The sequence below is a fragment of the Glycine soja genome, chromosome 15 (assembly GCF_004193775.1).
Source record: "Glycine soja cultivar W05 chromosome 15, ASM419377v2, whole genome shotgun sequence".
Classification (NCBI taxonomy): domain Eukaryota; kingdom Viridiplantae; phylum Streptophyta; class Magnoliopsida; order Fabales; family Fabaceae; genus Glycine; species Glycine soja.
The window spans coordinates 32,063,436-32,075,816 of NC_041016.1; the positions used below are offsets into that span (position 1 = coordinate 32,063,436).

Genomic DNA, 12,381 nt, shown 5'->3' on the forward strand with positions numbered 1-12,381 from the left:
GCACAAAATTTAGTCTCTTTTATTAGTGGTCGTTACTAAAAGATTATAAATTTTTTTACCAACAATTGATAGCGTATTTGGAAATGCATTGAGAGCCTAAAATTCACGTCAATTTCAAGAATATATGAAAGCTAAGACAGACAGTGTTAACTTGGACGTGAAAATTCACGTCCCTCATCCGCAATCAAACACGCACCATGTATATTTCATGACATTTATCTATCCTATACAATGAGGTTTACACAAAATCATATAAAAAAAAAGAATTCTAATAATACCATAATAAACTATTCTATATATATATATATATATATATATATATATATATATATATATATATATATATATATTACTTATTGAATGATAGTATGATACAAAACCGATACTTTTATTCTCATAAACAAACACTGATGACGTCTTGTCATTGCAATCATAATAATGGGTCGTCATGGTACTTGTTATTAACCTAATACCATTATAAATGTTTGATTGTAGATTAGGTGAACAACGGTTCATGACATGCTTTATTAAAGCAGGAAATTTATTTTATTCAAGTCAGAATAATCTCTTACATAATCTTATTTGCAGGGTGGAAGTGGGGAGCCACACAACTTAGTGTGAAAATATGCATACTTATCAAATCTTTGTAATTCTCCACCCTGCGGTATCTTACCACTTAACCTAGGATTATAGCTCACGTTGAATTGTTGCAGATATTTCACCGTAGTCAATGCTACAGGAATGTTTCCATAAATGTTGTTGTGATTGAGATCCAGCCATATCAAGCTCTGCTTCGGAAACGTCAAATGAGATAGGTCGAACTCGAACTTGTTCCTTGAAAGGTCAAGTATCTGGGTCGTTTTCTTGCTGCTGAAAAGCATGGAAGCGTCACCTTCGAGCTTGTTCCTTGACAAATCTACCCTGTCGGGATTTAAGTTGCCGAGGGAAGCAGGGATGGGCCCTGAAAGCTGGTTGTGAGACAGGATGAGATCTGGCCCGGGCTTCTTGAAGGCTCCAAATGAGCTCGGGATCGGGCCCGTGAGCTTGTTGCGGTCCAACTGTAGGGACCCGAGATTAGGCAATTGGGAAAGCGTGCTCGGAATGGGGCCCGAGAGGTTGTTAAAGGAAAGTTTGATCAACTCGAGGTTCTTGAGTTGGCCCAGAAAAGCGGGTATTGGGCCGGAGATATTGGTATAGGTGATAAAGAGAGACTTGAGTTTGGCGAGTTTGGCGATGGTGGGCTGGATTGGGCCAACGAGGTTGGGGAGCTTGTGGAAGGTGATGGACTCCAAGTAAGGGAGGTCGCCCACAGAAGGAGGAATTTGTCCCGACGCATTGGCGTCTGGAATGGATGACGATATGCCGATGCTGATGACGCGATTCGTTTTCTCGTCACACTCGACGCAGCAGTACCAGTCGCAGCAATCCTCTTTTGCATTCCACGATGTTATGATGTAAGGGTTGCCTAGGTCCTTCTTGAGTTGGAGCAGCGCTTTCTTGTCTTGTGGGTGACACCTCTCAGAGAATACAAGTGGAAACGGAGAGAATAATAGGAAGCATAGTAGTAACATCAACATGCTTCTTCTCATTTTTCTGTTAGAATGTAGGAAAGCGTTGATGAACTCGGTTCCCATTGTTTCCATTTATAGAGCTTTATAATGGGATATAGATGCATAGCACGTTTTCCATATTTGGAATTCATATCCAGTGGGGATGTCTGTAACGTCAAAAGCACTCATGTGGGGACGTCGGTGAGGACAAAAGCACCCATGTGGGGGATGTCGGTGAGGACGACAAAACTGTCCATACATCATTGCACTTACTGCTCTCATTCATCAATTATTTTCATATTGGGTGAAATCTACGGAATTAATTCACTAAATATTTAGGTTGCATTTTCCATTTGATGACTCCACACTCTTAAATTATCACACAAATTTCAAATAAATAATACTCATATAATCGAAAATGCTACCTTATTTATTTTTTATTTCATTATTATTGTGTTTGTGGGGACTCAACCGGAGCAAAAATAATGATTTCTTACCCACATTCACGAGCTGGAAAAAAACCGAGGGTTTGAATCTGACGCACTGACGCCTGTCCGTGTGCCACTGCCGCTACTTTCCTATCCCTTATCTATATCGCGAGGAAAGCATCGCAGAGTAAATGCATAACTTGCTTCCAGTATCCAGAGGATTGTTCTGAAACCAAAAAAAAAAAAAAAGATAAGGTAGTCTACTACTATTCTTTATTATGATTACAGTTAATAGAATTAAACAATTAGCGGCTTACATATTACTAAAATTGACATTTAATTACTTAAATTATGTTGGGCAGAAACGTGAAAAAAAAATATGAAAGTGAGAGAAATGAAAAAAAGATGAAAAAAAAATTATTTGATTCATATGAAAGAGAGTATAGAAGGTATTATAAATTTGAATTAAAGAAATTAAATATATAAAAATGAAAATTAATAATATAATAATGAATAAAAATATATTTTATTATTTATTTACTATTATTATTATTATTATCATTATAGAGGAGGAAGGGGCAACATCCATACTTCATAGGGAGGCAGGGTCACTCCTGAGGCTGCAACGTGATGGAAAGAAAAACGATTAATGTTTATTTCAGCTTCTTTCTTCTTATATTTGCAATGAAAGCTTTTTTGGCGAGTCTCATGTAATTTTTAATATTTTTTTTATTATCTTTCACCTCAAACAAATAACCTATCGTTTCCTCTTTCTATTATTTTCACTTTCATTTATTTACCGAGCACACCATTAGTGAGTTAGGGTTGTAGGTTGTAATTATTTTAAATTAAGAAAATCGTGAGTCATGACCTAAGTCAAGTTAAATTTGACCCGTTTGAACTCCTGAGTCCAAGCATGACGACTTTTAACGACTCAACTAGATTTAAACCCATGGTGAGTAGAAAAGAAAATCATATTGACAAATTGTTGATTAAGATTGGAATAAAAGAGTTTAGAATATATTTTAGATTCTAAATGTACTTTCTTCTAATTTGTATTATTTTTTTCTTATGTTAAAAACAAGACCTCCAAATAATAAGTTTTAATGCAGATAATTCAATTGAGGGTAAAACTTAATCATTGCTTAACATCAAATGTAAGGAATATCATTTCAATAAAACATAATATAGTATTTGTAATCCATTATAGTAAGTTGTAATCGATTATTATAGCTTTAAAGAATCAATTTTTTTATGCATAGAAAGAATCAAATTTTAATTCACTTGTTATGTTCTTGATTCATTTTAATTAACTTTGAAAATGATTATTAATCTTAATTTTCTTTTACCGCCACTTATTAATCCTATTTGTTCCTAGTTAATTTTTAATGTTTATTTTCTCAACTAAGGCAGACAAAGCGTCTTGAGAAAGTATTCAAGGAAGACACACACAACAATCCAACTTGCCATTATATCAAGTGTGAGGTTATTCATTAAAATCAAAATTAACATTAAACATGACTCTTCATCATCATGCACTTTTTTTTTAACATCAATATTTGTGCAAAGGTAAAAAAAAGTATCATCTTCCTACAAGGCAATTGTGGATAAGAAAAATTGCTTTAAAGCATGTTGAGATTGAAAGATTATACTCCCAAGAACATCATTCTCCAATGGATGGTAGAAGGCTAAAATGTCATTTTGCTACCCTAGCTAGAACACACCTTAGGTTTAACTTCTAAAGAGAAGGATATCTTTTAGTTTCAATCCAAAAGGATGATGCTAATATGTTCTATAGAAATTACACAAACAAGGAATTGCACTCAATATGGAGAATAAATGAATGGGGTAAAATCTTATTTATCTCAACACAATTTACAAAGGTATTAGTTACTAATATAGCAAGTAACTAACTTGTACATGTCTAATGGTCTTTCAAAACCATTAGTAACTAACTCTAGGTAACTTGAATTACCTAACTAAGAAACACTCCTCCTTAATTCAAGTTGCACTAACACATACAGTTCCAAGCTAATAAGACTCTCAATTCTCTAAATCTTTCACTCTTCAATGCTTTTCTAAATATATCTGCAAGTTGCTTCTCTATCTTGCAGTATTCCAACTTCAATTTCCCTTTATTGACCTGCTCTCCTAGGAAGTCAAACCTTGTTTTAATGTGCTTACTCCTTCCATGAACAATAAAGTGTTTTGTAAGGTATATAGCCAACTAGTTGACAATCAACAACTTCACTTCATCATCTAGCTTCAGGTGAATCTCTTGCATCAATGTGTCTAGCCAAATTGTTTGACAAGTACTCAAGGAAGTTGCATACACTCAGTTTCACAGGATGAGAATGCTACCACTAGTTCCTTCTTTGAAGACCATGAGATAGGGGCTCCTCCATAGAAGAATATGTAGCATGTTGTACTCTTCCTATCATTTTTCTCAGCACACCAATGAGTTTGAATATCCAATCAGTTCTGCCATACTGTTATCACTGCTTTTTGGAAACAAAATCCAGTGATCCTCTAAATTCTCTTTGCAACCATTAGGTCAAACTTCAATGGATCCTCCATAAACCTACTAAAGACTAGGTCATGTCTTGTGTTGCAGAAGTACCTCAGAGATCCTAAAATTTGTCTATGATACATTGGATTGATGACTTCTTCATCTCCATTCTTTTCCAATGAGAATCTAGCTTTAGCTAATGCAGTTGTTGTATTACACTTCAGCATATTGAATTTCTTCAACAGATCCTTAGCATACTTGGACTAATGCATCACAATCCCATACTGAGTTGTCTTGAATTCAATTCCTAGGAAATAGGATAAGAACCCAAGATCACTCATCTTAAACTCACTCATCATGTCTTGCTTGAATTTCTCAATTTCACTCTCATTGCTTCCTATTGTTAGAAGGTCATGAACATAAAGACAAACTATTAGCATTTCAGTATTTTTACCAACCTTCCATGACTTCAGATATACACCATCTTCTAAGACACATTTCTCAAAACCAATATGAGATAGAAATCCATCAATTCTTTTATTCCAGGCTCTTGGTGCTTGCTTGAGCCCATACAATGCCTTTCTGAGTCTATACAATTTCGCCTATATTCCTTTGGCTACAAGACCTTGTGGTTGACACACATACACCTTTTCTTCTAGTGGTCTATTAAGAAAAGCAGATTTGACATCTAGTTGATGAATGGACCAGTCTCTTAGACTTTCAGTTGCAGCTACTAATCTCACAATTTCTAGCCTTGCAACTTGCTTGGTGCATAAACTTCATTATAATCCATTCTTACTTTTTGCAAAAAAAACACTTTGCTACCAACCTTGCTTTATACTTTACCACTTCTTGTTCAGTATTAACCTTCACCTTGTACACCCATTTCAATGCTATTGGCTTTTTATCTTGAAGAGGATTAACTAACTCCCAAGTCTGGTTCTTTTCAATTGAGTTGATCTCTTTTCTCATAGCATTCATCCATCTTTCACCTAGCACTGCTATGAGAATAGCTCAAAGTCATTCAAGTGTGAGGGTGCTTGTGTTATCCTTGTAGATCTTCTTACTATTGGTGTAGCAGTAGTGATTTCTTTATTCATTGTTGTTTCTTCAATCAGAATCCTTGGTTGTTTCCTTTTAGATCCTATACTCCAGTCCCAACTTTTACTTTCATCATAGATAACATCTTTGCTTACAGAAACTTGCTTACTTATTAGATCATACAACTTGCAGCCTCCAGTTGAGTGATATCAAATGAGTATGGCTTGCTCACTTTTATCATCAAGCTTCCTCTTAAGTTGGTCTAGAATATGTTTGTAGCAGATAGAACCGAAGACTCTAAGGTGAGCAACACTTGGTTTCACACCAGTCCAAGCTTTTTTCGATGTTTTTCCCTTAAGTCTGTTGGATCAAGTGGCCTCGAAATAATTAAGAAGGGGGGGTTGAATTAATTATTAATGAACCTTTACTAATTAAAAAACTATCCTTCTTAATGTTACTAGATTCAATTAGGCTTTTACTATAATGTTAAGAAAGTAAAGAAAAGAAATAGAAACTTAACCAAAAGTAAAAGCGATAATTAAAGTGCACAACGGAAATTAAAGAGTGTAGGGAAGAAGAAGACAAACACAAGAATTTTATACTGGTTTGGCAACAACCCGTGCGTACATCCAGTCCCCAAGCAACCTGCGGTCCTTGAGATTTCTTTTCAACCTTGTAAAAACCTTTACAAGCAAAGATCCACAAGGGATGTACCCTCCCTTGTTCTCTTTGAACAACCAAGTGAATGTACCCTCCACTTGAACTGATCCACAAGAGATGTACCCTCTTTTGTTCTCAGTTACAACAACCCAAGTAGATGTACCCTCTACTTGTACCACAAAGGATGTACCCTCCAATGTGTTAAGACAAAGTTCTCAGGCGGTTAGTCCTTTGAAACTTTGTAATAGGGAAACAAAAGATATCTCAGGCGGTTAGTGATGCAAGCTCCATTGGAGCTTGTAGGCCTAGGATCTTCTTCATCAATGGATTCCTTTGCTTCTTGGAAGACAAATGGAAGTGGAATGGAGAAGGAAGAGAGAGAGGAGACGCCACTTCAAGGAGAAGATGAGTCTAGAAGAAGCTCACCACCATAGGAGGCCATGGATAAGAGCTTGGAGGAAGAAGGAGATGAATGAAGGGAGAGGGAGAGAAGAGCACGAAATTTGTGCTCAAAAAGAGCTCTGAAATCTGAAGTTAATATTCAAATGATCAAAGTTGAAAAAAATGCACACACATGACCTCTATTTATAGCACACAAAATTGGAGGGAAATTCAAATTTCACTTGAATTTGAAATTGAATTTGTGGAGCCAAACTTTGGAGCCAAAATTTCACTAATTATGATTAGTGAATTTTAGTTATGGTTCAGCCCACTAATCCAAGATCAATTCCAAGATTCTCCACTAAGTGTGCTTAGGTGTCATGAGGCATGAAAAGCATGAAGGACATGCACAAAGTGTGACTATATGATGTGGCAATGGGGTGTAGTAAGCAAATGCTCACCTCCCCCTCTAAAATTTAATTGGATTGGGCTTCTACCAATTCAATTAAATTTATTTCCAACCACACACATCAAATATCCACTTAGTGCATGTGAAATTACAAAACTACCCCTAATACAAAAACTAGTCTAGGTGCCCAAAAATACAAGGGCTGAAAAATCCTATATTTCTAGGGTACCCTACCTACAATATGGAGCCCTAAATACAAGGACCAAATATAATGACATCCTAGTCTAATATGTACAAAGATAAATGGACCCAACCTTGGCCCATGGGCTCAGAAATCTACCCTAAGGTTCATGAGAACCCTAGGGCCTTCTTCAGCAGCTCTAGCCCAATCTTTTTGGAGCCTCTTGCTCATGGTTCTAGTGATTGGTCCCTTCCTAGGGAGGATTGCATCATCCCCTTCCCCTTGAAGAGGATTTGACCTCAAATCTGTTAGTTCCTCCTCCTCAATATCAGCTCCACCTACAAAAGGAGTTAAATCAGAAATGTTAAAAGTGGTGCTGACTCCATACTCTTTTGGGAGGTCCAACCTATAGGCATTGTTATTGATCCTCTCCAAAACCTGAAAAGGTCCATCCCCTCTAGGGCTAAGCTTGGATTTCCTTTTAGTAGGGAATCTATCCTTCCTAAGATGGAGCCAAACCCAGTCACCCTCATTAAGAACTAGCTCTTTTCTTCCTTTATTGCCTTTAGTTGAATACACCTTTGTTTGGTTCTCTATTTGGTTCTTAACCCTCTCATGCAACTTCTTTACAAATTCTGACCTAGATTCCCCTTCTTTATGTATAAAAGAAGTGTCCATTGGGAGGGGAATGAGGTCTAACGGTGTTAGGGGATTGAACCCATAGACAACCTCAAAAGGGGACTGCTTGGTGGTTCTATGAACCCCCCTGTTGTAGGCAAATTCTACATGAGGAAGATACTCATCCCAAGACTTATGGTTGCCTTTCAGAAGAGCCCTTAAAAGGGTGGATAAAGACCTATTCACTACCTCTGTCTGCCCATCAGTTTGTGGATGACAAGTGGTAGAGAAAAGAAGTTTAGTTCCTAGCTTAGCCCATAAGGTTTTCCAGAAGTGGCTAAGGAACTTAGCATCTCTATCTGACACAATGATCCTAGGCAAACCATGGAGTCTCACAACTTCCTTGAAAAAGAGTTTTGAGATGTGGGAAGCATCATCCACCTTGTGGCATGGTATAAAGTGTGCCATCTTGCTAAACCTATCCACCACCACAAAGATAGAGTCTACACCTCTTTGGGTTCTAGGAAGCCCAAGGACAAAGTCCATACTAATGTCTACCCAAGGTGCAGATGGGATGGGTAAGGGTGTGTATAGCCCATGAGGCATCACCCTAGACTTGGCTTGTAAACAAGCCACACACCTAGTGCAATGCTTATGGACACTTTAGTGAAATGTTCATCTAAAGCATACAAGTCCCTAATATTATCAAATCCTAAAATTTGAGCTCCTAGGGAGCAAAACAATGTGTGTCTCCTAGAGAGGGCATCAGCTACCACATTTGTTTTTCCCTTTTTGTATTTGATAACATATGGAAATTGCTCTAGGTACTCTACCCATTTTGCATGCCTCTTGTTTAACTTGCTTTGCCCTCTAATGTACTTAAGTGATTGATGATCACTATGAATGACAAATTCCTTGGAAACAAGGTAATGTTCCCAAGTTTGGAGGGCTCTTATTAAGGCATAAAGCTCTTTATCATAGGTGGGGTAGTTGAGGGTGGCACTATGAAGTTTTTCACTAAAATAAGCAATAGGGTGCCCACCTTGTAACAATACAGCTCCAACTCCCACTCCAGAGGCATCACATTCTAGCTCAAAAGTTTTAGAAAAGTCAGGAAGAGCTAGAACAGGTGCCTTAGTAAGCTTTTCTTTGAGCAAAGCAAAGGCTTGATCTTGTTTTTCACCCCAGGTAAATGCCACATTCTTCTTCACCAGCTCATTGAGAGGTGATGCAATTGTAGAGAAATTAGGAACAAACCTTCTATAGAAGCTTGCTAACCCATGGAAGCTCCTAATATCTCCCACACTTTTTGGGGTGGGCCATTCTTGGATGGCCTTGATTTTCTCAGGGTCCACTTGGACCACATTTCTACCAACTACAAAACCTAAGAAAACTATATTATCTACACAAAAGGTACACTTCTCTATATTTGCATAGAGGGTGTTTTTCCTAAGGACTGAAAGAACTTGTCTGAGATGTCCTAAGTGATCATCTAGGTTCCTACTATACACTAAAATATCATCAAAATAAACAACTACAAATCTACCTATGAAATCCCTTAAGACATGATGCATAAGCCTCATAAAGGTGCTTGGTGCATTAGTGAGCCCAAAAGGCATCACTAGCCATTCATACAAACCAAACTTGGTCTTGAAAGCAGTTTTCCACTCATCACCCTTTTTCATCCTGATTTGGTGATAACCACTTTTAAGATCAATTTTTGAAAAGATATTGGCACCATGCAACTCATCAAGCAGATCATCAAGTCTAGGAATGGGGTGCCTATACTTTACAGTGATGTTGTTGATGGCCCTGCAATCTGTACACATTCTCCACGTACCATCCTTTTTGGGCACCAACAACACTGGCACAACACATGGGCTTAGGCTCTCTTGGACCCATCCCTTCTCCAACAATTCTTTAACCTGAGACTCTATCTCCTTAGTCTCCTGAGGGTTAGTCCTATAGGCTGGCCTATTAGGAAGGCTTGTTCCTGGGACTAAATCTATTTGGTGTTCTATTCCCCTTAAAGGAGGTAGCCCAGGGGGTATCTCTTTGGGAAATATATCACCAAATTCATGTAAGAGTTCTTGGACCTTTGGGGGTAAGGTCTCAAATGTAGGAATTGTGACAGTGCTAAGGGATGTTTCCCTTGATAGGAGAAGGTAGAAAGATTGTTTAAGAAGGAGTGCTCTTTTAATATCACCTTTTGTTGCAAAATGATTTTCCTTCTTAACAATCTTCTTGGAGGAATCCTTTCCCTCTTTTTCCTTCCCCCTGGCCTTTGAAGAGAAGACCTTACTATCCTTCTTTTTCTTTTGTTTTTCTAATTTTTCTTCCTCATCCCTCTTATCTTTCATAGTTAGTTGATCTTTGGCCACCTGTGAAGGTGTTTGAGGATGCAACACAAATTTAGTGCCAAGATGGGTGAGGGTAATCTCATTAGTTAGGCCATTATAAATTATCTTCCTATCAAATTGCCACGGCCTTCCTAAAAGAATATGTCCTGCCTCCATGGGAACTATATCACAATTAACTTCATCCTTATATGTCCCAATGGAGAAAGGTACCTTCACTTGTTGGTTAACTATCATTTCCCCTTGCTCATTGAGCCATTGAAGTTTATAAGGTTTTGGGTGGGGAATGATAGTGAGGTTCAACTTGGAAACTAATCTTGTGCTACAACAATTGCAACAAGATCCACTATCCACAATGAGAGAACAAGTTTTATCTAAAATTTTGCATCTTGTATGAAAGATGTTCTCTCTTTGGGATTGAGATAGATCACAAGATTGACCTCCAAGGAGCCTTCTAACCATTAAGAGGTCACCTTCTTCATGGGGGTAGACTTCCTCACTAGACTCTTCACCCCTTACTTCATCTTCACTTCCACTAGAGGAAGGGCAAGAAGTAGTCTCCTCTTGACTACTATAAATGTCTTGACCCCTCATGATCATGGTTTTCTTTGTGGGGCATTGAGAGGCAATGTGACCTCCCCCAAGACATTTGAAGCATTTAATGTTGCTAGTCCTTTCTTGGGAACTAGTCTTAGGGGTGTATTTCTCTATGGTCTTACCCTTATCTTCCTTGGGTTTTGAAGGTGCAGCCCCTAAAATTCCATGGGCTTGGTCCTTCCTTGGATAAGAGTGAGAGCCATAAGATTTTGAAGAAGGCTTTCTTTTAAGTTGTTGCTCCACTCTTATACAAAGTTGGACTAGCTCATCTAGGTCCCTATATGGAAGGAGTTCAACCTTGTCCCTCACTTCCATATTGAGCCCACTAAGGAACCTAGCTATGCTTGTTCTTTCCTCCTCCCTAAGTCCAGCTCTTAAAAGGAGTAGTTCCATTTGTTGTCTATATTCTTCAACACTCATACTCCCTTGTCTAAGCCTTTGGAGCTTGTCCATAAGCTCCCTTTCATAGTAGGAGGGAATGTGCCTCTTCCTAAGGGCACTCTTAAGATCATTCCAATACTCTACTGGAGGATCCCCATGAATCCTTCGTTCTTTAACAAGGGAAGTCCACCAATAGAGGGCATACCCTTGAAAGCTAAGGGTAGCCAATGGAACTTTTCTCTCTTCGCTAATATGATGGCAAGCAAAGAGTTGTTCAACCTTCATTTCCCAATCTAAGTAGGCCTCAACATTATCTTTTCCGTGGAAATATGGGAGGCTAATGTTAACCTCTTGAGGCCTTCTATCCTTTTCTCTTCTTTGGGAGTGATGTTTAGTACGTGAACTATGACGCCCTCTATAATAGTCGCTAAGTTCTTCACTTAAACTCTTGCAAGAGTCATGACTACTATAGGAGGCATGTTTTTCTCTTTTCATTTCTTTCATTATTTTTCTTCTTTCTTCCTCTCTTATTTTCTCTCTTTCATCTTGACTTATTTCTTCCACTCTTTTTTTACCTTTTTCTTTTCTCTCTTGTTTTTCTTTCCACAACTTAAGGGATCTCAACTCATCTAATATCTTATACAAGGGGTCCTTAGGAGTAGAACCCTCACCATTAACACTAGATGAAGAATGAAGACTCATGTTGGTTCCTAAGTTATGGTTCTTTCTTGTTGGGGGTTTGAAAAAAAGGTAAAAGAAACTATGGTTGAAACTAGCCAAAATAAACACTAAAAAAGGTGTGAAAGATAAGGTAAAACCTAATTGGTAAAAGGAAAGCTATCTAGGCGGTTTGACAATGGAGGGTAAAGAAAATAAGCTATAAAAGTAAGCAAGAAATTAAAGTGCAAGAAATGCAAACTAGGCGGATCCTAAGAGTGTTTGGATGACCTCATTTAAGGTTCCCAACAAAACACTCACTATCCTAAGGGAAAATTGCCTAAAATTATTACACACAAATGGAAGTAGGGTGACCTAGCGGAGGCTCCCAACTTACTTCCAATGAAAGGCCTTTTTGTTACAAAATTTGAAAGCAAAGCAAATTGCCAATTACAAAATTACAAAGAAAAAAGTCCTCAATTGTGGTGGCTATTCTCTCTTTAGTGTTTCACTCAATTTGGAGTGCTTCTTAGTCCAATAGCTCTTAAGGTGGTTGGCCCCTTGCTTCTTGACTCAAATTCTTCAAGATATGGACCAATCCTCCTTTCCAAT

At 37.8% G+C, this 12,381-nt stretch overlaps 1 protein-coding gene across 1 annotated transcript; it reads right to left on the bottom strand.

Moving 5' to 3' along the window:
- Positions 1-511: 511 nt before the first annotated feature.
- LOC114387281 (polygalacturonase inhibitor-like) lies at positions 512-1,649 on the bottom strand. The gene has a single exon (XM_028347433.1). It carries the CDS (start codon positions 1,641-1,643, stop codon positions 579-581), a length of 1,065 nt encoding a protein of 354 aa, XP_028203234.1. The 5' UTR covers positions 1,644-1,649; the 3' UTR covers positions 512-578.
- Positions 1,650-12,381: the final 10,732 nt, after the last annotated feature.

What these genes read in the sequence shown, in the direction of transcription:
- LOC114387281 (XM_028347433.1), bottom strand. Translation starts at nt 1,643, where the DNA reads ATGGAAACAATGGGAACCGAGTTCATCAACGCTTTCCTACATTCTAAC.